General features: G+C 44.3%; 5 protein-coding genes and 2 long non-coding RNA genes across 9 annotated transcripts; 2 read left to right on the top strand and 5 right to left on the bottom strand.

Moving 5' to 3' along the window:
- Window positions 1-795: 795 nt before the first annotated feature.
- Window positions 796-4,314, bottom strand: LOC133169455 (TLE family member 5-like). Its single transcript, XM_061301684.1, has 7 exons — window positions 3,907-4,314; window positions 3,242-3,339; window positions 3,086-3,149; window positions 2,958-3,002; window positions 2,824-2,886; window positions 2,664-2,738; window positions 796-2,577 (listed from the first exon to the last, which is right to left on the bottom strand). The coding sequence occupies exons 1-7, from the start codon at window positions 3,931-3,933 to the stop codon at window positions 2,311-2,313; spliced, it is 639 nt and encodes a 212-aa protein (XP_061157668.1). The 5' UTR covers window positions 3,934-4,314; the 3' UTR covers window positions 796-2,310.
- A 397-nt stretch (window positions 4,315-4,711) lies between these two features.
- On the bottom strand, window positions 4,712-15,488 carry LOC133168963 (guanine nucleotide-binding protein G(q) subunit alpha). Of its 3 annotated transcripts, XM_061300715.1 has the most exons (8): window positions 14,633-15,488; window positions 11,417-11,601; window positions 11,196-11,350; window positions 10,979-11,107; window positions 10,114-10,242; window positions 8,932-9,061; window positions 8,699-8,852; window positions 4,712-8,494 (listed from the first exon to the last, which is right to left on the bottom strand). In XM_061300715.1, the coding sequence occupies exons 1-8, from the start codon at window positions 14,766-14,768 to the stop codon at window positions 8,304-8,306; spliced, it is 1,209 nt and encodes a 402-aa protein (XP_061156699.1). In that variant the 5' UTR covers window positions 14,769-15,488; the 3' UTR covers window positions 4,712-8,303. The 3 variants fall into 3 exon arrangements, with proteins under 3 accessions (XP_061156699.1, XP_061156701.1, XP_061156702.1); XM_061300717.1 differs by lacking the exon at window positions 10,114-10,242 and having other exon boundaries at window positions 14,633-15,487; XM_061300718.1 differs by lacking the exon at window positions 10,979-11,107 and having other exon boundaries at window positions 14,633-15,487.
- LOC133168967 (uncharacterized) lies at window positions 15,443-17,371 on the top strand. Its single transcript, XR_009718337.1, has 2 exons — window positions 15,443-15,566; window positions 16,424-17,371. It is a non-coding gene; the product is annotated as an uncharacterized LOC133168967 (long non-coding RNA).
- On the bottom strand, window positions 15,678-17,849 carry LOC133168962 (putative nuclease HARBI1). Its single transcript, XM_061300714.1, has 4 exons — window positions 17,408-17,849; window positions 16,712-17,260; window positions 16,460-16,620; window positions 15,678-16,324 (listed from the first exon to the last, which is right to left on the bottom strand). Exons 1-4 carry the CDS (start codon window positions 17,570-17,572, stop codon window positions 15,898-15,900), a joined length of 1,302 nt encoding a protein of 433 aa, XP_061156698.1. The 5' UTR covers window positions 17,573-17,849; the 3' UTR covers window positions 15,678-15,897.
- Window positions 17,850-17,955: 106 nt separating this feature from the next.
- On the bottom strand, window positions 17,956-19,248 carry tpgs1 (tubulin polyglutamylase complex subunit 1). The gene is made up of 2 exons (XM_061300719.1): window positions 18,828-19,248; window positions 17,956-18,632 (listed from the first exon to the last, which is right to left on the bottom strand). The coding sequence occupies exons 1-2, from the start codon at window positions 19,199-19,201 to the stop codon at window positions 18,059-18,061; spliced, it is 948 nt and encodes a 315-aa protein (XP_061156703.1). The 5' UTR covers window positions 19,202-19,248; the 3' UTR covers window positions 17,956-18,058.
- A 521-nt stretch (window positions 19,249-19,769) lies between these two features.
- On the top strand, window positions 19,770-25,050 carry LOC133168966 (uncharacterized). The gene is made up of 3 exons (XR_009718336.1): window positions 19,770-20,079; window positions 20,649-21,522; window positions 21,630-25,050. It is a non-coding gene; the product is annotated as an uncharacterized LOC133168966 (long non-coding RNA).
- Window positions 22,358-25,105, bottom strand: LOC133168961 (uncharacterized). Its single transcript, XM_061300713.1, has 2 exons — window positions 24,970-25,105; window positions 22,358-24,448 (listed from the first exon to the last, which is right to left on the bottom strand). Exons 1-2 carry the CDS (start codon window positions 25,096-25,098, stop codon window positions 22,685-22,687), a joined length of 1,893 nt encoding a protein of 630 aa, XP_061156697.1. The 5' UTR covers window positions 25,099-25,105; the 3' UTR covers window positions 22,358-22,684.
- Between the last annotated feature and the right edge of the window lie 139 nt (window positions 25,106-25,244).

Below are 25,244 nucleotides of genomic sequence, written 5' to 3'. Positions count from 1 at the left end.
ATTTATAAATAGATGTCGGACATATGGTGTGTTTTACTTTGGATTATAAAGTGTCGAATTGTCGCTGGAGAACTTTAATGCCCCGTTGCAGTCGTCACATTTTTGCAGACGGCGTCATGAGCTGATCCAGACAACAAACAATCCGGTGACAACTCATATAAAGAGAGAAAATATTTATAACTGTGTGTGTGCACACTATTTATAACACCTTTGATTAAGAGGTCAAGTGGTGGCAGAGTGCGGTTTTTGTTCTGATTTCACTGGAATTTGTGATCGGATATTTGCGTCTGTGCCAAAATAATTATAATGGCAACAGGGTCATGTTGGGTGGCACTATTTCCTTTTTTCTCCCCCCCCCCCCCCCCCCCCCTACTAACTGAAGTCAATCAGCAGTTAGGATAAACATAGAACTACTTACTTCATTCTTGCTGGAGTTGCAATTATTGCCACTATGCATATGCTTAAAAGTGAATACAAAAATAAAGTCTGAAGTATTGCTCTTCTGGCTGTAATTGTAGCTGAAGTCTTTTTCTTCTTCTACGTTTGTTTATGACGTTTGGGGGTTAGGGTGCATTACCGCCGCCTTTTGAAATGGAGTGTGGCTCTGGAAAATCACGACCCCGTTATTTAACGCTACTCTGTTCAAAAAGAAAAATATAAGTAGTTCATGACTCCTCGGCACACCTCATAGCGCAGAAAACGTTTTTTCTCAGTTATTGAAATGACAAATGATGATTTCAGCCCCCCTATGAAATTCCACCGTTTCATTTTGCGAGGTAAAACAGGCAGCAAGTGTTGCAATCACATATTTTATTTGTAAGGCACCAGAACAGCTCCCTTACTGCTAAAAGCGCCATGCATTACTTCTTGTCCTCGTTAGCGTAGTACTCTTGCTTTCTTAACACCTTTTATTTTATTTATTTTTTAACATACGCAGTTACACACATGGTTGGTTGGTTTTTCCATTATCTTTGCACAAAAGAGGATCAAACATTTACAAAGTGAGGAAACGACTTGCAGAACTTGAAACAAAACGATGCGCTCGCACACACGCACATGTGCTATTTTCATGAGGTTAAAAAGCAGCTTTGAAACATACAAAAATGCTTTAAAAAATACATATATTGATATATTTATATGTATACAAATTGGCCCTTCACGGCACGCACGCAAGCAGACGACACACACCACTTGCATGGGAGAACATAGAAAGATTATTACTATTATTGTTATTAGAAGCAAAAAGAGCACACGGACGACACTTAAGTGCTTTTACTAAATAAAAAAAAAATACAAATCAAAATACAGGAAGAAAAGAATCAAAAATACTGAAAAAAAATGAGAACAAAAAACCTAATAAAAACAGAAAAGTGAAGTTTTTAGTCATCAAAGCACTTAACTCGTTGTGACGTCATAACAAGAACCGATGACTGTCAATCAACTACCTATTATGGAAACATCCGTTTCATTTACACAACGGCGTCAGACTGCAAACTGGTTTGAACGAAAATTATTCACAACTTTACGGTTTTGCCGCAAAGTTGGAATACCATAAGGAAAAGTAACCATTTTACAAAAGGGGGGAAAACGTTTTTTAAATTAAGGTAGTCATTATACATGAATTATTTTAAGCAAGTTGTAATTTTGGTTGTGATTTTTTTTTAGTGGTCATTTTTAGTTGGATTTCTTTGAAATGTCTGAAAATGTATACATTTGACAAGATTGAAGTTGTAATACAAATCCAACTTTGTTTTTTAATCTCAAGTAGCGCCAGCAGGCAAAACTGCAACAAGCGTACGAACTTTGACAAAAAGGTGCAAAAAAAAGAAAAGAAAAAATTAAGTTTTCATTTTTTTTTTTTTTTAAACATACACACACACTCACTTTATCTCCCACGCACGCTGTCTAATGTGCCCACAGCAGTGTATTCTTTCCCCCCTTTTTTCTCTCAAATGTTTTCACATGGATAGGCCAGTGGTTGGCCAGCCACTTGCTAAATATATGATGAGAGAAAAAAAAAAAAAAAAGACAAAACCCTTACGTTTAGTCAAAGGTAACAAATGGCTCGTTGGTTTAACTCTGTTAAGTGTGCCGTGAGAGGCGAGCTGACTCCATTCTGATTTGTGCCATTTACATGTGAGGGAGGAATGAAAGTAAAAAGAGTAACGTGAACTCTTTTACACTTTCTGCAGATTTTTTTTCTTCTTTTTTTTCCCCCCGCTCGACCATTACAAGCGCAACTATGTACACGTGACGTCGACTGAGAACGAACAGTCCGCCGACGCCATTTTGCAGCCCCGACAGCGTCCTCTAGTCAGACTTGTCGCCGTCTTCGGGCCTGGGCGGCGGCCTCTCGGCTTGAGCTTGGGCCTGGGCGGCGTCCCCGCGGGCCTTGTCTTCCTTGGCGGCTTGGGCGGCCTGGCCGTGCGAGTAGTTGGCCAGAATGGAGGAGAGCGAGAGCAGGCCCGAGCCGGACGAGGCCGCCGGCAGACTGGGCGGAGTCAGGCCCAGGGGCAGAGGAGCCACCGGGAGAGCCAGGCCCTGAAGCTGCGACAGGTGCTGCACCTGCAGCTGTTGCTACAAACATCAACAACATGTCATCATCCCCATATATATCCAATATTAAAAAAAAAACCAATTGATAAAATGACATTGTGACTAACCCGTATGATGGAGTTCATCTCGGGCGGTGTGACCTGCTTAGCTCTCTCAATGGCCCCCATGACTTGCTGCTGGTGCTGAAACAAACAAGCGCACACACACACACAGATGAGAGGACATCCGTGTGAAGTTACACACAAAGCGTAGCTCCGTGGCGTTTACCTCCTGCGAGAGGTAAGGCAGCACTTGAGCGCAGATGCCGTTTAGTCTCTTGACTATTTCCGCCTGAGTGGGAAAACACAAAGAATGAGATAAGTACAACTGGGCGACCGGCGCGCAACGTTCTGACTTTTTACCTGTTTGTGCATTTCAATGTTCAGTCCGTAAGACATTTCGTAATACTGAAACGCGCACGAGGAGACAAAGCACGTTAGCGTTTGTTGCTCAAGGTCGATTCAAATCGACTTTTTATTCACGTTCTCACCATGATGTAGTGACGCTGCATCTCGGACTTCTCTGAGGCCAGTTTGTCACATTCCAACTTGAGACTGGACAACAGGCGGCAGTGCGGAAAACAACAATAAAGGATTAGTCGACAAAAAAAAATCTAAGATTAATTGCTAAATATTCCACAAACTACCTGTGGTATTGTGCTTGAAGGAACTGGAACTCATCTTTGATGCGATCACACGAGTCAGAGGTGGTGAACTTGAGAGCTTGTCCGGACTGAGCGGATGCCTGAAGGCAAAAATCATAACAAAAGATTATAGCGATGCCGACAAACTGGGGTTGTCACCGTCAAATATTTTGACAAAAATCTTACAACAATTATTCCACCTAAAATATGTTTAGCTTTACAGCGAATGACAAAATCATTCCCCTCAGATACTGTTTATTAATCAGTTGTTCATTCAGCATTATTTAGTTAATCCTATGTCAGTGAAAAATGACGTCATGTCCAATGCTCCCAATCACTGAAAAACTACAAACAACTACTAAGCGTATATGAATGATGGCTGGATACATGCATGACAGTGAACGATGCTAGGCTAGGCTAAAATATTCGTTACAGCCGAGCTAACACGCGGATCAACAGGATGGCAGTAATACACTTGCGTGGACATAAGTGACAGAAAATTGCCAAAGACGTGACGCATTGTGGGGAGGGGAAGAAGAAAAAAACGGTCGTGTTTTTTTGATTGTCCTGCAGCGTCAGCTAACGTTAGCATAGCTTAGCCGCGCTGTTAAGCTAACGCAAAGCAGCCAGCTGACTGACGAGTTTGCACCAAGCGAACAACAACTCACCGAGTGCCTAGATTGAGGAAACATCATGTCAGCAGCCAAGCAACAGCAGCGTCGCTCGCCGAGGAGTCTCCGTCGCGTCGAGCCCAAGCGAGCTGGCTATCCCGCTAAAGCGAACGCGTTCCCGGATATGGGATTTTAAATGATTGCTATTCGCACTTTGTACCCCGTCATCGCTGAAGAACGCTAGCTTTGCGTCAAAAGCATTCGCCGACACCGTTTTTTGATTGTCTTTCCGACAAAGGCGGCTATAAAATAAAAAGTCCGATTTTATTTCCTCAAAAAGCTTTACAAAGGAATGCGGTTTTTCTATATCTATTTCCTAATGGCGTTACACCTCCCCTCGGGAAAGTAGATGTGTTGACACATGAGCCTGCAACGCTCCTGTATGTATTCTTCTTCGGTGGTGTTTTCCCCTGCGGGGCAAAGCAGAGAAGGAGAACGCGAGCGTAGCGCCACCAGCTTGCAAACGCGTTAGCGCCGTCTTGTGGTGAAGAGGTGAACTGAAGCCAACCCCACCGTCGCAGTTGCTTGGCAACTGTAGGCCAGGGCCCGTATTTACCTAAAATTCCCACAATCTAATTTTATGGAGACTTCGTAGTTGTAAATTATTTGTCGTCAAAGGTTGCCAACAGTTGCAAAGCCATTCGCAAATAGTTTTAAACTTATGCAAAGTTTATTGCCGACAAAAAACACCATTTGTTACGTTCAAAAACACTCAGTATGTTGTGTATTTATTATTATTATTATCAGTATGTTGTGTATTTATTATTATTATTATTATTTTCAAGAACAGCCTCACACATGATCAGCAAGTATAGGAACAAATTTATTTCAATGTTTAAAACAGATAACCTTGTCATTATGTTTGTTTAGAAGGCGGCGATAATGACCATACATCATGTTTGAATGAGGATCAGGCAACAGTGGTCGAGAAAAACAACAAAACAAACGCATGAAAAGACATTAAAAATTATGGCAAAGAGTTATGTAAATCGATAAACGGCCAACCGGAGCCAAAAGGCTTCAGTCAATACATCCAAAGCCCCTCGCTTGCAAAAAAACAGCACATGCAGTAATTATAATTACAGTTTCTTATTTTAAAAAAAGAAAAACAGCAGATTATTACTTAAAAATGTCTCTTAGAATATAATCTTCACCCACTTAATCATCTATCCTTTTGAGTCTCTGGTGTTGTATCGTTTAAAAAGAAACTGGTGGAGGGCACGCGGGTAGGGGGCATCTCAGGTTGGCAGTGGTGTGTTGGCACTTTGAGAGCCTGGCACGCTCATATCACAAATCAATTTTTTTTTTTTACACACATTAGATTTACAATGAAAAAAAAAAACACCATTCTACAGCTGAGCTGTTAGGAAGAAGCAAGGATGGGAAGTGGTCCTAAAATCATAAAAAGAATAGTGTTCTGGTCATTTTTTTAAAATACAGAGTAACAAGAGCATCAAGGCAACAAATACGAGAAAAGTTGTCGTTTTAGTGAGAAAAATAAACACAAGTGTCATGCAAACACTGCCCCTCAGTATAAATTGAAAATGTGCCAAATAGTACACCACTGTGCAACACAAACTAGCAAAAAAAAAAAAAAATACAATGGTTGTCAGTCAACATTTTTCACTCCACACGCAATTAACAGTTAAAGGAGGTCCTTGGCACCTTGGCACAAGCAGAAGACGTGTTATTTCGTACTAAAAAAAAAAAAAAGTAAAAATGTATTTCTAATGACTTTTTAATTTAACGTACCCTCCATTATGTGCAAAAAAATGAGGCGGATATTTGTACACTTTTCTATAGCGTCTAGCTCAGGGGATGTTGATATTTGGAAATATTTTTGTTATATATTTATCTTTTAAAATAACTGTTTCCTTTTTTTTGCCATCATTACATAAGACATTTTTGATCGGTTTTTAGCTTGTGCAGCAGCCTTTGGGTTCCATCTTGTTTAAATACAACATTAAACAGCAATGAGTAGTGGTTCCTATTATGAATGGCTTTTTATTTTTCGATATAATTGTTAAAAGTTGCACCAATTTCTGACAGCTTTAAGGGCAAGGAACCCATTTAAGATGATTAACATTCGTGTATTTAAAAAAAAAAATTCATGACGGGCCACATGTAATGCTCCAATTGGATGGTTATGATTAAAACGGGGCAATAAATTAAATTAATTCCATTAGGTAATCATTATCATCAAAACAGTTTTGTGAGAAAAAATGAATTGAATATCTAGATCATTTTCCTACAACGTTAACCTCACAAAAATAGTTTTCACTTCTGTGTTCTGGCCAACAGTTTCTTGGCAATTGGCAAACATGGAAATACTTATTGTGGCTGTAAGGTTTGTTTTTGTAATACATAAATATACTGCATGATTGCGGCTGTGACTGGAAAAGGGGCGGGGCTAAACATCCTTTTGGTTTGCATTAACACTCGGCCTCTACTCATAGTCAGCATCTCTGTTTCTGCATGTACTGTGGTAGCCCTTCATGACAATGACGTTTGTAATAAGCAAGCCTGTAAAAATGCCGGAAAAAAAAAACTACAGCGCCAACCGATCCAAATCACTGTTTAAAATATACATTTTTTTTTAGGCAGGTAAGCATTACAGAGCTGTCTCTAAATATATAAACCAGAGGAAACACCTTTTTAAAATAAAAAATAGTTAATGTCAACAAATGGAAATCGGCCCCGAAAAAAAAAAGCAGACACTGAATACAGTCCTTACAATAGCAGACATTCCTTGCTTTTTTTTTCCCCCCCTCCTTTTGATTTTGTTTTTTTCAAACAGCAGTTCAGACTCAAGTGAGGCTCCATCGTGAGCAAAAACAAAGAGAAAGCCTTATTAATTAAACACAGTTGAAATTATCAACACCTTCAAACCTGGTCCATAAATTAGATAAATAAAAAAAAATGACTTAAAATCATCACCATATTATATATATATACTGCTAATTGACCACATGGCTCTGTGACGTCTGCTTCCGTCATCAGCAAAAAGCCATAATCACAGTATCAATACTATTGATAGAGAGAGAAAAAAATCTTTGAAGCTAACTTTTTTTTTTTTTGTCGTCATGTTTATGCCAAAGACGGTGTACCACAGAGCATTTTTGTACACGGTTGTTGTGTATATGTATTTACAAACAAATATACACATACATCACACTTATTTGCAGATGTCGAGGAAGGTTTCGTCTTTTGCCCACCTCACTCGACAACGGCAAACCATAGTTTTTTTTTTTGTTTTCTTTTAAAAACAAAGTGACTATACAGTAAAAAAAAAAAAAAAAAGTAAACAGAAGCACATCCTGATATATAATAACGAGTGAGCGACAGCGTTAGGAAGCGTCTGATTGGATGGCGTGGAGTGAGAAGATTGGGGGGGGGGTAATGGACTTTCCTAGGTGGGGGGGGGCAGGTTTGTGATTGTCCCTGCGAATCCTAGAGGGGGTTGAAGCTGTGCATTCAACTTAAAATGAAATTGCACCCAAAAAAAACCTCCCAAAATACTTCTCTTAATTTAAGTTATTATGGAAATTTTTCAAACAAATATTTCTTTAAAGTTACAATTTGCTAAAATCGCTGTAGCGACAAATTATTATTATTATCTTTAAAAAGGTCAGCAGCAATCAAGTGGATTTGGATCTTGCCCCTCTCGTGCTTTGTCTTTAACACCTTGACGTAAACCGGGGGTGTCAAACATCAGAAGCAGATGGATTTGAAATTCCAAAAAGTATGACCATGTTGTAGAGGTGGGCATTGGGGAAATTTTTTATGCTCGTGTAGAAAATGAGGTGAAAATAAATGTTGGATTTTTCGAAATTAATTTGAAAAAATCCAAAAGTCAATTATCCGGGTGGGAGCAGTGCCCCCGCTGACCCCCCCTCTAGCTCCGTATCGAATTACATTCATAAATGGACAACCATCGGTATTATTTTGTTTTACGTTCCAAATAAGTTTGACACCCCTGATATCTAATATTCTATATATTTACACTGTTAAGAGGTTTTCATTTTTTTTTCTCCCCACAATTGCACTTCTCGCACACTGGTGGGTACATTCATCGATATGGAGGCGGAGACCAAGCCCCGTTTTTTTAGCGTTCGTCCCCCGGCGTTCCTTCCGGTCAATGTCGAGTGTCCCAGGCCCATCAAGGCAGCGCTTTCTCTAACACACAAAAATACGCAAGAGAGGGGCAGGCGGTGTTTCCTTTTTGTTGTTGTTGGTTTGTTTTGGCTGGGGGGGGGGGGGGGGGGGGGTTCTGAATGCGCTGGGTAAAAAAAAAAAAAAAAGGGAGTGTGTGCGAGTTTGTGTGTGTTGCGTTAAAAGTCGAAAAAGGAGGTTGTGCAAAAGGAGAGAGAAAGGGGGCGGGGCTTGTGGTGGGCTCACACCAGGTTGTACTCTTTGAGGTTGAGCTGTAGGATGGTGTCCTTGACGGCGGCAAACACAAAGCGGATGTTCTCAGTGTCCGTGGCGCACGTGAAGTGGGAATAGATGATCTTGTCGCTGTCGGGGTTTAAGTCCACAAACATCTTGAGGATGAACTCCCGTGCCGCCTGCGCATCCCTCTGCGGACCTGCAGGACAGCGTACGGGAACCATTTTGAAAAATCCAAAATGGAGGGTTTTTTTTCTACCTGAGTATAATTCCGATTATGATGAGATTAAAATGAACTAAAATAGACATTTCCTTTTTAATTAAATAAAATGATTTCCTCTTTCGATGTATTTTTCAAACAAATAAAAAATAGAATCCATTCTGGACCAATTTACAAACTTACCATCAAACTCGGGGAAGTAGTCCACCAAGTGAGAGTAGGAGATCTTCTCCTCTAACAGGTCCTTCTTGTTGAGGAAGAGGATGACGGAGGAGTTTTGAAACCAGGGGTAGGTAATGATAGTCCTGAACAGAGCTTTACTCTCCTCCATACGGTTCTGATGAGCAAAAAAAAATTATATTTATTGTCAACCACCGCTTTTTCCAACTTTGAATAACCAGTTTGCCAGGCGTGACCTCGTTGTCGGACTCCACCAGGACTTGGTCGTACTCGCTGAGCGCCACCAGGAACATGATGGAAGTGACGTTCTCAAAGCAGTGGATCCACTTCCTCCTCTCTGAGCGCTGACCGCCCACGTCCACCATCCTACAGGGTGGGCGCCAGGGCGTGCAAATGACTATTTACGCGAGGTTAGAATTCAAAAAAGTTTGAACTATCCTGAGGCGGCTTCAAGAAAGGTTTGGTTTGCTTCGACAGGTTTTGAATCCATCAAAGGGGAACTGTTTATACGAGACGTGGACACGAGAGTGTCCAAGGATCCTTTTTTTTTTATTCTTTGCCAAATGGATACACGATGGACTCAACCCCTTAAGAAGCAGACGAAGCAGAGATCGTTATGCGATCGCGTGAGCGAGTCATGCAAGCCACCACCGAGGCATCGTCACTTTGGCAATTCAGTTCAAAATGGATGCCGGCCGAAAGTCAAGGCATTCATCTGTTACCCGCTTCTTGCAAAGTGTAACGTCAACACGTGTGTTTCCAGAAGGTGTCTTTAATCCGTCTTTGGCGATATGAAACACCGATTAATAGTCGCGCGTATCCTCGAGAGCTTTCAGCTTTCCAGAGTCCTTCTCCTTGATGAGGTCACCTGCCAATCTTTGGGGAGATTCAGGTCCCAGTTTCATTAAGTCTTCACTCAACTCGAATCCTTCACACCTCTTACGCGCCCTTGTCAAGCGGTGATACCGATGACGCCGTTTGGAGCGGCTAATTACGTAAACAGACGCACAGGTGCGAGGCCGTAGACCAGGTGAAGAACCCGGGTCTGCGCTCGGGTTGACGGCGCAAGGCTGCCCTCTAGCGGTGGCCCGGGACATTGCGGTCCGTTGAGATCTGGTGCCATTATAGGCCCTGCAGGACCACGCTGCCCAAAAATAGCGCGTCCCTCCAATGTGGGAAGGACGACCTGGTTTCTTATGCCAGCCATAAAGGAAAAGAGACGATGAGGAGCTGACCCATTTACCACCATCGGGCACCAGAATGTAGGACTTTGTGTTCGCTTTCGATTATTGTAGTAGTAGTAGACGGCGAGGGGCGGGGGCGGGTATTTTTAGACACGTCTTATGGGGAAACGAGTTACTGGTGTCAGTTTAAAAAAAAAAAAGAAGAGCCGCGAGCCTGCCGAGGCATCTTTCTACCTGAAAATGATGCTCTGCAAGTCGAAGGGGTACTCAATGATGCCCGTGGTGGGAATGCGCACCCTGAGCACATCCTGCTGAGTGGGAAGATAGCTGGGATCTGCAATACGATCCAGATCGGAAAGATAGCTACAAGGCAAGCCGGCCAGAGAGGAGAAACAGATAGACAGACAGACAGAGACACAAAAGAAAGACAGGAAACAGTTACATAAAGCGTGACAGCCAATTTGTGCAACCCGCTGCCAAGTGTGGAAGTGTGGCTCGATCCTGTCAAGGAAGCTCCTCGGAAAAAAAAAAAAAAAAAAAGGCCAACACTCAGATAAGAAAAAAAAAAAAAAAAAACTAAGCGGAAGTTCTTGTCACTGGTCCACCAACATTGTTTCAATCATGCATGAACTTGATAGCCTCAAAGTCGAACGTGGTACATAAGTAGCGAAAATTGGCTAATGGGTTAGCATTTTTCCTCAATTTAACAGTTAAGTTTTTTGAATAAAAAAAAAAAATTAGATTTAAAAAAAAAAAAAAAAACAGTGATGGTGGTATCAGTGACAAAAGTAGAAGGAAAGTTGGCACTTGGAAGCAGATGAAGAAGGTTTGGACAACTGTCAAGTCAAGGAGGACAGGAAGTCAGTTTGTCCAACTTCCTGAGGGATCTTTGACACAGTTGCAACCCCTCTTCATCACACACGAGGTGGTTGCGAGAGTGCAAGCCATTGGTTTCGGTTCTGGACGACAGAACCTCAACGAAACACAAATCACTGATGTCTATCTAGCCGAGCTAAACCATTTTTTTTCCCCCCCAATTTGTTTAGCTTCCGTCCATCAGTGGATTTGTGCGGCGGTCCTGGTATCACGTCAGGGGTACCTGAAGATGACATTCTCCAGATCAAAGGGGTACTCAATAATGCCCGTGGTGGGAACACGGACCCTGAGCACGTCCTGCTGGGTGGGGACGTAGCCGCCGGCAGTCACGCGATCTAAATCGCTAAGGTAGCTGGAGATATACATACAGGTGGCAAACACGGACAATCTTTTCGTCGTTGATTCCCGATCGTTAAACGGTCTTAATACTTTTGACGTACTATTTGGTAGAATCGGAGAGCTGGTACTCTCGGCGCCGATCGTAGGCCTCCTGGATCCCCGGGTCGGACCACAAGCACTTGATGGCCACGACGTAGTGCTGATCGAAGCCGTTGATCTTTTCAATGTCCACTTCTTTCACCAGCATGGCGTTGGACTACACACACGGCGAAGAATTCAATCTCGACCGCGTTGGCGTCCATCTGACGCCGGCGCTCCTTACCCGATTCTGTTCGTATTTGTAAGGGATCTTCAGGTTCTCCGTGGCCCGGATCATGGCCTGCATGGAGGTGAAGATGTTTTGGTAAACCAGACGGATGAAGCCTCGCTTGTCTTCGTCCGAGTAGCCGGCGCCGTGGATGATCCTCATCTGCTTGATGAAGGTGCTCTTGCCGCTTTCTCCTGTGCCTGAGACGCAAAGCAGTTGACTTTCAATTTAAATAATATCATATCGTATCATAATGTTAATAATAATAATAATAATAAATCTGCTATTTACTGCACCATCTGAATCATTCCATTGCAAAATTGCTCTTTTGAGATTTCAAATTGATTGATTTAATCGGTAGCGAGCGCTCAAAATTGACTAATTAGCTTTTATGGGCTCCTCGAAAAGTGAGCACACCAGAATGATTTCGAAGGAGGGGGAGGGCGCGCTAATTTAATGACGTTAATTAATCTGGCCTACATTCCAACTTTGCGACGACAGGTGACAGCGGGGTAGGGGGCGGGGCTTAGCGTTCCTTTAGCACCCCTCATCGTTATCGTCGGGGAAGATAGGAAGACGTTGCAGAAAGTCGAAAAAATTCAACTGGAGGCCAAAGCGAATATTTGTGTCGAAATCAAAAAAGCCTCAGAAGCGATTCCCAGATGCAGCCGTCCGCTTCGAGATCGGTTTTTGTGCGGCCGCATGGCAACTTTGTGAATCCAAGCGGGATCGGGCACATGCGTGCTATCTGTAAAACACACTCATCTCATCACCACCTACATTCAAGGTTTTTGAAGAGCAGCCATATTTCTGTCACCATGGCAACCCCTCTTACTGTCTCTTTTTTTTTCCTTCCCTCCCATCAACCCCTTTGCTCTCTTCTCTTTTGTAGCAGACAGTAAATAAAAGAGGCTAAAACTCACTTAGCGAAGGTGTCGAATTTAGGCTGAGGTCAGGCTTACTAATTAAAAACGCTTTAATTGCTGATTCCGTAACCCTCTTCCTCGTCTTGACGTTATTTTTTTTCGAAAACTTCATAAATAATAATGCGCCGCCCTGAAGAAACTGGCAAGGCTTTGTCCCCCACGTCCTGCCACGAGACATCGACAGTACGTGGGACGCTCGCCATGTAGCCTCAATCGCCCCAAACCTCTAGAGAATCAGCCATGCCCCCGTTTAGGAATCCGTTTCATGCTAACCGGACGATAGCTAACATTGCTAGCCAACGTGGCATCCCTTTTGCCGCTTCTGGTAGTGGCATTTGAGGAACATTTGAGCGGGGCGTGGTTTTGGAAAATTTGGCGGACAGTATTTGAGAGCGGAGACAACGGCACCATTTTGATAGCTCGTTTTATATGCTGGCCAACTCGTTCAAATTTGTCACGGTTGTCTCCTTCCCCGCTGCCGTGTCGGACGCTCCCTTATAGGCCCTTTCAAAATATTACCTACACCTTAGCTCACACACACACAGAGAGGAGCAGCTCTGGAAGAACCTTATTGCCATATATGACCAAGAAAAAGATGGCCTGGCATCACACGGGAAGGTCATCGCTTCCCCGAGCTAACCCCTCATCCTCTCTCCAAAGATCACCTAATCGATACCAATCGCCGATACGATCGAGACAGAACCGATCGGACCTCATTGATGAAGATTCGAAAGACGGACTGCAAACTTGAACGTCCTGGAGCGGTTTGTGTAGCCTGGTCAAAGCTTCAAACTTTTTTTCGGGGTGTGTTTTGACCAAGTAGAGGCAAACCAGTGGTGTGTGCAAGCAGGAAGCTAACTGCCTGCATGACCTGATATGGTGACCGAGCGCCGGCAGCCAGATTGTGGGCACACTGCAGAGAGATTCCAGTTATTTAAAAAAAAAAAAAAAAAAATGGCTAAGCTGGTTAATTCTGCTCTTCTTCGTGCTGCGTTCACTTGTCCTGCACTTTTGACGTAACCTCAAAGAATACGCATCTAAGACTTAGCGTTAGCTTAGCTTAGTCGACACACTGACTACTGTTTTGAGATGATTATTTTTACATTGCACAAATGATTTCAACTTGTCCGATAAGTTTAGGCAGTATCTGACAATATGGGGGGGGGGGGGGGGGGGGTAAATGGTACCAGAATACATTGGGGAGCTTCAAGTGTCCGCCATTACGTTTTGCCATTCTATAAATGACACTTGTGACTCTTCCTGCTCCCTGCAGTGAGTCGTGGGGGCTCGAGCTTTGCCACGGGCCTGGGAATAATAGCAGGAGGTGGGGGGGGGGGCTGGGCTAATAGGAGTCAGTGACATCTCAAAGTCTGAGCGGCGGCTGTGTTTAACCAAGCCTATTACGACCTCCTGCGCTAATCCGGCCTTTGCATGTCCTTATCCGGACGTTCACGGCAAAGACTTAACCCGTACTGCTCGGGGATTTTTTTATTTTTTTTTTATTTCCTTGCCTGATGTACCATCACCTTCACGAGACTTCGGCAAATCTGATGGGAGGATGGAGGAAGATGACAAAGAATAAAAAGATGTGGAGAAAAAAAAGTGTACTGTACACCTAAGCACCTTCGTGTCAGGCTACTTTTCATCGCTTTTTGAATCCGTTTAGTTTCGGATGAATCCAAATGTCAATCCTGGTTCCGATGGATTCTCGAGACGAGCCCTACCTATCATTTTTAGAGTCGCAAATGAACCTACCCCGTATATTTCTGGAATATCAGAAAAGACTGCAAGGAATCCAGACCCTGAATCCTTGAACTGCGATGCAGACTTCCAAACCACTTACCCACCGTGCATGTTTCAAAAGGAACGGTATCATGCAAGAAGGAGGAACCTGAAGAGCAGTAGGTTAAATATCTCATCTGATGACAAACCACCAAGCTTATCTGCGGGGGCGATTCGTCTATAACATTAACTGGCCTGTTGGTGCCAGATGCTTTTATTGAAGAACTTCGACATGGAAATGGAGCTGCCCAGTCAAAACATGCACTCCCACTAATAACATCTCTGCAAATTGTCCTCCTGCACCAGGTCTAAGGTTTAGGCGTTTTTTAAGCCACTTGCAACGTCAAACATGCATGAATGCATGTATTGGAAGAGAAATAACACTACTCTCCCTTGGCTCCCAGCTAGCACGTTTGCTAGCATTGGGAAGAAGAAGGCCCCAAGGAGGTAAGTTTTCTATTTTAAAAAAAAAATCTTTTCGAAAAAGACGATGCATGACAGTGATTCAACACGCTGCACTCACCGAGAAGAAGTAATTTCAGCTCCCGCCTGGAATCTCGCTTGTCTCGGCGAAGTTGCTTGTCAATTTCGGCATTGATTCGCTTCGACTCCTTCGCCTCCTCGCTCAGGCAACAAGCCATCATGGACTCCAGAGTCATCCCCTCCGCTGTGTTGAGCCAGCCCCGCTCGGACCCGAAAAACACGGCGTTTTCTTCCCACCACCGGCACCACCGCCACCCCTCAGCGAGGAGGAAAAAAAATTAGCTGCGGTCCTCGCGTGGACGTGGGGCGAGGGGGAGGGTCGCTTGGTGGTGGTCTTGTCGGGACCGGACCGGGCCAGGGAAGGAGGAGGAGGGGGAGGGGAAGAGCAGCTCGGGGCGTCGCTGCCAAGTTGTCCCCGGTCTTCTCCGGTAGGGAGTCGGGAGAGGACGAGTCGAAGGGTGGGAGCCTCCACTGCCAGATGCGCAAGTCGCTTGTTTCTCGTGCAAAATGTCAATTCGATCTCCGGGAAGATTGCGGCGCTATCGCGTACATCCACAAATCTGGAGCCGATGCTAGCAGGCTAACGCCCGGGTAAACGCCGAACTAACGGACGGCACCTCCGCCTCTCGAATCTTGGCCCCCGCCGCGGACGCCTTCCTTTTTTTTCTCGTCTCAAAAAGACCGACAGGCGGCCTGCAGTGATTGTGGACCTCGGAGGGGTTCCGCCTTTATGATGTAGCGATAGCGGCGCCCATCGCTCCAATGCGGTCCATTTTCACGCTCGAATGCGGCATGCAGGTTGTCCCCCCCTTCTTCCTTTCGTTTAAAATGGAGCCTGAAATGAGGTGGTCTCCGCTGGTGGAACAAGGTGGGCAGCGAGTGTGTCCGCCAACCTGATGCATAACAGGGAGGAGGAGGAGGAGAAGCCGGAGTGACAGGAGGAAGGTTGCATGGAGACCAATTGGGCGGACGAGGTGGGTGGAACCAATGCACGCGCACGCACGCACGCACGCACAAATATTGTCTTGGTGAAAATGACATCTGTTCTGCCAGTTAACGATAGAAATAAACCCTGATGACGCTGATGGAAGTCAAGTCAAATTTATTTAGACAGCCCTTAATCACAATAAAATCCTTCACATGCCCACAGTTGTCAATTATTCTCGACATCGCCGTTAGACTGAGGAAAAATGGTACCACAGATGGGAGGATCCCCCTTCCAGCAATGGATGCGGAGTGGGCAACACATAATAGGAAACAATACAAATACAAAATATGTGGACGTTCTGTCGGAGTCCGTTCGAGTCAGTCATTCTGTTGAAAATAGTCACAGAAGAGCTGGCGCACCTCCTCGTCCTGACTGCACTCCGCGTCACCCTCGACCTCGGCGTAGACGGGCTGCGGGCTCTCGGCCTCGGCCACCTGGGCCAGCCACTCGCCGTTGAAGGCGTCGCCGTGCGACTCGCACACGTTATGCAAAATGCAGCACGCCCGGATCATGGCGGGCATCACGTCCAGGCCGCAGTCGTTGCGTTTGCTCAGGCACTGCCAGCGCGCCTTGAGCCGCAGCAGCGCTTCTTGGGCCACGCGACGGGCACGTCGCAGCCGACGGTTGAAGAGGTTCTGACGTTCGCTCGGCGTTGCCGGGCCGGTTCGTGTGGCCCGCTTCTCTGGGTAGGCCTTCAGCAGCCAGCTCTGGAGCGGGTAGCAAGGCTCACCCAGCAGTACGTAGCTGACACAGAAGTGAAACATCATTAAAAATGGACAGGCACCATTGTTGCGCAACCGCACGGCAGACTCTGATGCAGGGATGTTTTTTTTTTTTTCATAGCAGAAGCAGAATGCCAGGTCCGTTGAGAATATTTACTTGAGTTGTCTTCCCATGAAGCAAGACGGCGGCACCGGTGACAATCCGCCCTCTGCTGCCGTGGTCCACAGCGCCGACTTATGCAAGATCTCCGCCGGCTCGATCCCACCGGGGAAACAGGCGCACATGTCCCAGATCTGTCCGCGACCGTTCACTGTCACCTGGCACGTCAAAACCAAATCTTTTTTTCCTCTGTGTGAAACACGAGTGGAATTCACGCTTGTAGAAAACAAAATGACCGACAGCACCCACCTGAGACAGAACTGAGAGCCAGCCAGCGGGATTGATGTAGTCGGACGCGTTGCTCGACGGGGTGATGATTGCTGTGTGCAACGTGGCCACGGCGGCCACACAATGCGGGAAGCCCCACTGGGAGAGGAATGAGCGTGCCGACTCTTCCAGCTCGGGCTCGGCGGGAGGCCGCAGGTAGTCGGCGCGGAGCAGCGCCACGATGCTGTGACACATGTCCCGCACGCACTTGCACACGGTGGACTTGCCCACTCCAAACAGAGCGCTGATGGTGCGGTACTCCACGTTGGATGCCAGGCGCCACAGCGCTACCGCCACGCGTTTCTCCACAGGCAGCGCCAAACGGAAGCTGGTGTCCTGACGCGTCAGGCGGGAACGCAGCTTGTCGCAAATGTAGAAGAAGGTCTCCCGGCTCATCCGGAACTTGTCCAGCCAGTCGGAGGGCTGGAATTCCGTCATCACAACTCGCTCCCACCAGTCCGTGCTGGGGACGGTGGTCCAAGGGCGGGTGCGGATGTGAGAGTTGGAGCGAATGCCCCCTGCTATCATCATCTGTGAAGACCAAATACAAATCAAGTGATTTTTGAGGAGGTCCTAAATCTTGCCGACAGATAGGCCTGTAACGAATTACTATATGGACTTCGTTAAGTGTTTTTCCAAGATTCTTTTCCCCCAAAAAACATCATCGTGCATTCTGACCATCATCATTCTTCTCTGCCTCTGGAAGAAGTACTGTCGCTGTCTCAGGCGTCTTTGGATCTCATTGCGCCGCTGGACGTCCGCGTTGTTGACGTCCCTGCGGCGCTTTAGCAGCATGTACGTCATGAGAAACACGAAGGGCCGCAGCCGCTCATCGTCTTCCATTTCGACGCGTAGCGGCGCAACACATTTGATTTATTACCAGCGACGGAAGAAGGATGGATGGATGGAGACGTTGTTGTCATATGCTACACTTCCTGTTCATTTTCGCCTTGTTGTATTTGTTAAACCCTTCCCGGTTTTCTTCGTAGTTTTTTCAAACTATAACTTACGAGTTACGATCCATTCAGTTTTCTACTTGGCAAGTGAAAGCAAAACATATTCACGTTGGAGAGATATCGTTAACAGCGACAATGCCTGTCTACTTCCGGTCTCTTCTTCTTCCTCAATAGCCTGCAGCACCACCTGCAGGACGAGTGTGTAACACTTTATTCCGTTACTCATGGGTGATTATTTTCAAGCATCGTATCTATCTAAATTCTAAAATCTAAAAATAACCCGTTTTTTGTTTATTCCTTATTTCTGGCCAAAACAATCAGCAGATAATTGCACAACACACACGAGATGAAGTTATAAACAAGCAAATGTCAGCTAGGAGACGCCTTTCACTCGAGAGATAAAGAGTTCCGCGGCGGCGTTCTCAAACTCCTTGGCGTCCATGTGGCCGGCTGGGCCTCGCGCCTGCGCTTCAGTCATGGCGTGCGCCAGTTGGTGCGGCGACATCTTGGCACTGGCCTCCAGGCGACGAAGCGCCTTGACGTTGGGGGGGTCGGCATCATGCGACATCTCCAAAGCCTCCCTCAGGGCACCCAGCACGGCCATGCACGGGGCCCGCAAAGCCGGACCCTCGTCCGGCTGACACACCTGGGCGTAGAGCCGCTGCGCTTGGCGGATGTAGTCGGAGAAAACAGCGCACGTCAGCACACCATGATGGAAAACGCCGTAAGGGACGGCCTCGTGCTCGTGACAGTGGAGGCGGCACAGCAGTGGGGCGGAAGTGGAGGCCGGGACGCCGCCCTCGTCGCACAAGCATCGCAGGGTTTGTGTGTACAGGCCGCCGCTGACCCCGCCACCCGCAACTCTCAAAGGGTCACCCGTCTCCCCGATAGGTCCCGCCAGGCTCAGGAGGTCGTAAGCCATTCTGACGTTGTTGCAAAATGCAGAACTGGGTTTCAAGACATGCAAAAAGATTGTTATTGTGTGGTGTATTTATAGACTAATTACAATACTTCAGACCAAACCTTGACTAAATTTATCACACAAGCTTGGGACCTGGTCAACCTGCAGGATGTTGAAAGATGTTTATTTTTTTTTTAAGTCGTTTTTGAAATATCTCACTGATGTCTGGCTTTACTGGTACCTTTGCGAATGGTGGGCCAGTCGCAGGTGCCACAGCGCCCGATTGAGTCGCTGCTGATTCCGGGCGCTTCCTCCTCCTTCTTCACCCGACGGAGCATCGCTCACACGCAGGTCCTTCGAGTCTTGGCCGCTGTTCTCCATCACTGCGGCAGCCAGGCTGCTGAAATGGTCGGCCAGGAAGCCGACGGGGTCGTCCGGACGGGCCTCCACCATCTTTAACAGGGCACCGCGAAGCAGTTCACCTACGCCGGCCTGCGACAGGAACTCGCGGTCGCACCCAGTTCCGGAGGATTTGGAACTCGGGCCTAGCTCGGCCACTATTGCTGCGGGAGACGTCCCGGAGCCGGTAGATCGGCGCTTCTCACGGTCTGCCATGTTTGTTGACGTCACGTGTCGCAGCAACGGAAGTAAGGGGACGCGAAGGTGGGGCTTGTCGCTCTTAAAGGTACAGCACTTTTTTTAATTTTTTTTAAACGCAATAAATAAAATAGATATTTTTTTATTTTATACAGTACGTTCTCTTGTTAAATTTATTAAGTCATTATCCATTTCTGTTCTCTTGTTTTTAAATGCTTTTAAATGTACGGAAGAGGATTAGGGCCAGTGAAGAAAAAAAAAACGAGGGGTGACAGGATTCTGACTTTTTTCTCAGAATTCTGACTTTAAAGTCAGAATTCTGACTTTATTCTCAGAATTCTGACTTTATTCTCAGAATTCTGACTTTAAAGTCAGAATTCCGACTTTAAAGTCAGAATTCTGAGAATAAAGTCAGAATTCTGACTTTAAAGTCAGAAATTGGGAATTCTGACTTTAAAGTCAGAATTCCGACTTTAAAGTCAGAATTCTGAGAATAAAGTCAGAATTCTGACTTTAAAGTCAGAAATTGCGAATTCTGACTTTAAAGTCAGAATTCTGACTTTATTCTCAGAATTCTGACTTTAAAGTCGGAATTCTGACTTTAAAGTCAGAATTCTGAGAATAAAGTCAGAATTCTGAGAATAAAGTCAGAATTCTGACTTTAAAGTCAGAATTCCGACTTTAAAGTCAGAATTCTGAGAATAAAGTCAGAATTCTGAGAATAAAGTCAGAATTCTGAGAATAAAGTCAGAATTCTGACTTTATGGCATGGGGTGGCGGAGGGAAAGTCAGTGTGGTGTGGTTTTGACCAGAGAGGACATTATGTCGTCAACGAGTGAGTTTTTGCGTGCCAGAGGATTGCCGGAGGACATCATTTCACACTTGGAGGAGCGGGGGTGAGTAAATAAAGCATTGTGTTCATTTTGGTGACTGTTGCGTATATAACTGGCTCCGTGTAGCATGTAGCTCCGTTGCTAATTGATAGCTCTTGACGGGACGCGCCGCATTTACACGTAAAGAAGCATTATGCGTATTTTTGTTCATTCAGTACTCAGTTTCATTAAACCGATGACGTAATGCACGATTATAAATATATTTACACGTCACGGCAACGTCACAAAGCGTCGGTAAAACACCGCGACTCGCGGCATAAACTATGCCTTGCTGATTGTGACCGGCTGCAATATCATTGCACCTTACATTTAACTCAATACACTGATCACACTGTTGTTTAAGAGTGGTGATTCTACGCGCCACAATTCAAGGTTACATCATTTGAAGGATAATCATGCACGTCTTTATTTACTGGATGAGACTTGTTTAGTGATGTTACACCTGACATCGTACCAGGAGTATTAGTATTAAAAACAACTTTATACAATAAGCATACTGTCATAAAGTCATGTTTTCAAAATGCCCACTGTTGTGTTTGACAAATTGTAATTGTTTTTACTTTGTTGTGCAGATAAAGTGACTGATGGAGGGTGCAACTCGACCAGTGCCTGAAAAGCTGGATTTGGATGACTTAATCAAGCTATGCTTTAGACTTGCATTCAGCAACAAGGAAATACTTGCAGTTTTAGCACATAATGCTCAGACTATTATAAGTATTCGGACTCTGAAGAAAACTTGTAAAAGACTTGGTCTGTTCCGAAGAAAGAATCAGTCGGACCTGGGAGATGTGTTGGCTTTTGTCCAGCATGAAATCCTGACTTGTGGCCAGATGCAAGGTTATCGCTGGCTTCATCTACGTGCGATACAAAAAGGATTTGTTGTCTCACAAGATGCAATAAGACAAATTATAAAATTGGTTGACCCAGTCGGCGTGGAATTAACAAGAGCACGACGCCTTAGAAGACGCCAGTACAGCTGCAGAGGCCCAAATGCTCTTTGGCACATGGATGGCTATGATAAATTAAAACCCTATGGGATTTGCATCCATGGTTGTATTGATGGGTTTAGCCGGTATGTGTTATGGGCAGAGGCCTATACCACAAACAATGATCCCAAGGTGATTGCAAGTTATTTTATCAAAACAGTTTCGCGCATTGGTGGATGTCCAGAGAGGATCCGTGCAGACAGGGACACAGAAAATGGTTGTGTTGAACAGATGCAAGTGTTTTTGCGACAAAACCACTGACAATTTTGCTGGGGAGAAAAGTTTTCTTTACGGGAGAAGTACTGCCAATCAGCGCATTGAAGGGTGGTGGTCCATCCTTTGCAAACAGAGCGCACAGTTCTGGATTAATTTATTTCAAACTCTTCAGGAGGATGGTCACTACACAGGAGATTTTCTGGATAAAAATCTTATCCAGTTCTGCTTTCTTAATCTTGTGCAGGTAAAATATTTTATCTCTCCCATCATGTTTTTGAAGTTGAAATGAATAAATTGAATAATAAAAAATAACAATGTACTTAAATACTTAACTATGCTGCTCTTGTGCAGGATGAGCTGGATGAAGTTGTGAACACATGGAACTCACACAAAATAAGACCAAGGTCGAACGGTGATACAGCTTCAGGCCGGCCAGTCGTCATGTATTCATTCCCTGCCATGCACAGTGCCGAGGATCGACTGAAACCCACTGGAATGCAAGATATCACTGCGTGTATGGAAGAGTGCACTCCAAAATGCCAGTTTCCTTGCGATGAAACTGTATTTGAACTGTGTTGTCTGCTAATGGAGGAAAATGAATGGCACGCTCCAACAGATCCATTGCATGCAAGTGACTTGTATCTTATGTTGAGAGAGGAATTACTGAAGATTGTTTGACAAGCGTATTGATGTAATACATATAAACCCCTCAGAAAATAATTTTTCAGTTTTTTTTTAATAAGTAGTCTGTATACTCAGTTACTATGTTTTTTTTAGTCCTACAATGCCTTCTTGACCTTTAAATATTCCTTAATGACCCAAATTAAACAGAATAATTCATTGCAAAATTGAATTTTCTTTAACTATGCTTACCGGATCTATGGTTATTCTTTTCCATTTGTGACTAACAAAAACCAAGATCTTACATTTTGCTTGAAATGTCCTGAACTTGACTGCTTAAATATGTATTAAGTATTAATGTATTACTTGTATATTAAAAATTGTGTCTTTTCATAGAAGGCATCTGTACAACATAATACTTTATTTTTATATACCAACATTCAGGTGCAGTCTGGAAATACATAGTGGATGAAGAGTGAGTTTATTGAATGCAATAAAATATTACCACTCTTCATTACAGAAGCATTCACTTAATACTATGTAGCTGCTGAAAACAACCATCCAATGGTTATGCATAACATCTTGGGTCATTTTAAGAAAGCCCTAGAACTTTTATATAACTGGAACACAATGCCAAATGCAAGCTGTTTCTATAAAACTCTAAAAACAGTGAAGGAACGAATACAAAGTTTGTTTCTATTTGACCAATACGAACAGTGAACAAAATATGTTGTGTTGATGCAACTTACAACGGATAATTAACGGAGTTATGGTTATTGACAGAATTAAACAATATCCATGACCCAGATATTGCTTTCGAGAACGGCATTGAATTCTGATCGGAAGTCTGGGAAATTTTCATAGCTGTCAGCAATGTACAAAACCTTTCCACACGTGTGCCCCACTGGTCTTCTACTAAACTCTGTCATTTGTTGAAACTCCACAAGGATGGTGTCGGTGACAATAAGATCAGATCCAGTGCAAAACCGGAGAAATTTCTGAAGCTTGAGTTCATCCAACTCTCTGATGAACCTTTTCAGATGATTTACCACTTCCTTCTGCTTTGAGGTTAAATCATTTGGAAATTTCAGCAGTTGGCAGACCTTTTTGCAAGTAGGTTGCAAGTCAGAGCACAACTTGTTAAGTGCGTCAGGACTTATGAAGTCATGGTGAAAAGTAACCTCCCTCCAGCAGTCAATAACAAACATGGGCTTTTGGACAAGCTCTTTGTGCGCTATTTCCTGCAGTATTGTGGGGAAGGTTTCAGGTGTGATAATCTTTCTACACCCATAGCTGTCAAGAACTTCCACAAGATCATCTTGGTCCACTTCTGAAAAGTTTTTCATTGCGTCCATCAAAACGTCACGCTCCTGGCTGCTCACAAACTGCAGAAAGTGGGCCTTTGGATCACTGTAGACACAGTTGAAAAGCACTTGCTCGAGGAAAGGAAACGCAAGTTTGTTTGGGAAATAGCAACACTCTTGGTAACCTTTTATAAGTATTCTCCCAACTGCTTTCCACTTTTCTGCAGAAAAATCATGACGGATAAATGGCACCTTAATTGATGTACCAAGGGTGCATCGGTCATAGAATTCCTGCCAGAAACAGGTGAGAACATCTCTCAGTACTCCAGACCCAACACCTGCTTCTTCTCTATCACCTGGGAGTATGCGTTTCACACTGAGTGGTTTGTTCAGTATTTCTTCTTTGCAGAATGCTCTTATCATATCATTCAATGTGTCAGTGGAGTGGACAGTTATAGTCAACACATCTTGTGGATCAGATGGATTGAGGGGCATAGCGGGACCATTGTAGATCATTGTGACTTCTGTATCTTCCTGTGTGTCATATGTGGGACCAAAGGTAATTTCTGAATCAACAGAAATGTTGAATAGCTGGTAGACTTCATTTGAATAAACAGAGACCTCGTCACTTTCTGCGGCATTGTATTCACTGCCATTGTCTGACGTAACTTCCTCGTGTGTGTGGATATCATCTTGGTTCTCTTTTGGTCTTGTTGCAATGTAAAAACGCAACAATGTTAGCTTTGCAGCCTCGTACATATAGCCGATGGAATGGCAGGTGTCATCAGTGAGGCAGTTTTGTTTGAAATCCCAAACCTCAAACTCAAAGTCCAATTGTGATCCTTTGGAAGAAATTCCATCTGGGAAAAATAGTTTTTTTCCTTCCTTGAGAATGTCTTTCAACCCAGCTTCTGTGGACATATGAAGTTTTCTGGTACCCCCTCCCTGCTTCTCCCTCACCTGTTTGGTCATCTTTCCATCACTGTGTATCCATCCGATCGCAATATTTCTTGTTGTTTTCTGCTTCTTTGTCTCTTGTGGTTGTGTCTTTGAGGTGGTGTCCTCTTTGTCACTGTCTTTCCTGAGTTTCATTTTTTCACGTAGTTTTTCTAAAAGTCCGTTTTTTCTTTTGGATGTAGGCTGTTTCGTCTTGCAAAAATTAAAGAGTGCAATGCGGTCTCCATAGCGAGGGATGTAATTGGCAAGAGCGGCATCGTCCATCAGTGCGATGACATCACTGTCAATCTGCACGATGACAGAAAAAGAAATCTGTCACACACAATCACTTAATTTGAAAGAATGAAGCACAAATATAATACTTATTGTAAATCAAATCCACACTCGACAAACATGTTGCAACTGTTTAATCTTTAAGAATTTATTAAGCCACATTTATACCTGAAGTCTATGTGTTTTTTATTTCATTTTATACACTATTTCAATCATCAGTTGACTTAATGTGAGTGTGTAAATACTTAAAATGATCTAGCGTTGGATTGTGGTATGGAGAGTCAGCAAGGCATAAGGGGTTTTATCGACGCTTTGTGACGTTGCCGTGACGTGTATATATATTTATAATCGTGCATTACGTCATCGGTTTAATGAAACTGAGTACTGAATGAACAAAAATACGCATAATGCTTCTTTACGTGTAAATGCGGCGCGTCCCGTCAAGAGCTATCAATTAGCAACGGAGCTACATGCTACACGGAGCCAGTTATATACGCAACAGTCACCAAAAGGGACACAATGCTTTATTTACTCACCCCCTGCTCCTCCAAGTGTGAAATGATGTCCTCCGGCAATCCTCTGGCACGCAAAAACTCACTCGTTGACGACATAATGTCCTCTCTGGTCAAAACCACACCACACTGACTTTCCCTCCGCCACCCCATGCCATAAAGTCAGAATTCTGACTTTATTCTCAGAATTCTGACTTTATTCTCAGAATTCTGACTTTATTCTCAGAATTCTGACTTTAAAGTCGGAATTCTGACTTTAAAGTCAGAATTCTGACTTTATTCTCAGAATTCTGACTTTA

The sequence above is a fragment of the Syngnathus typhle genome, linkage group LG16 (genome assembly GCF_033458585.1).
Source record: "Syngnathus typhle isolate RoL2023-S1 ecotype Sweden linkage group LG16, RoL_Styp_1.0, whole genome shotgun sequence".
Lineage (NCBI taxonomy): Eukaryota > Metazoa > Chordata > Actinopteri > Syngnathiformes > Syngnathidae > Syngnathus > Syngnathus typhle.
Note: the sequence above shows the minus strand (reverse complement) of the source record. Positions and strands in the feature narration are given on the sequence as shown.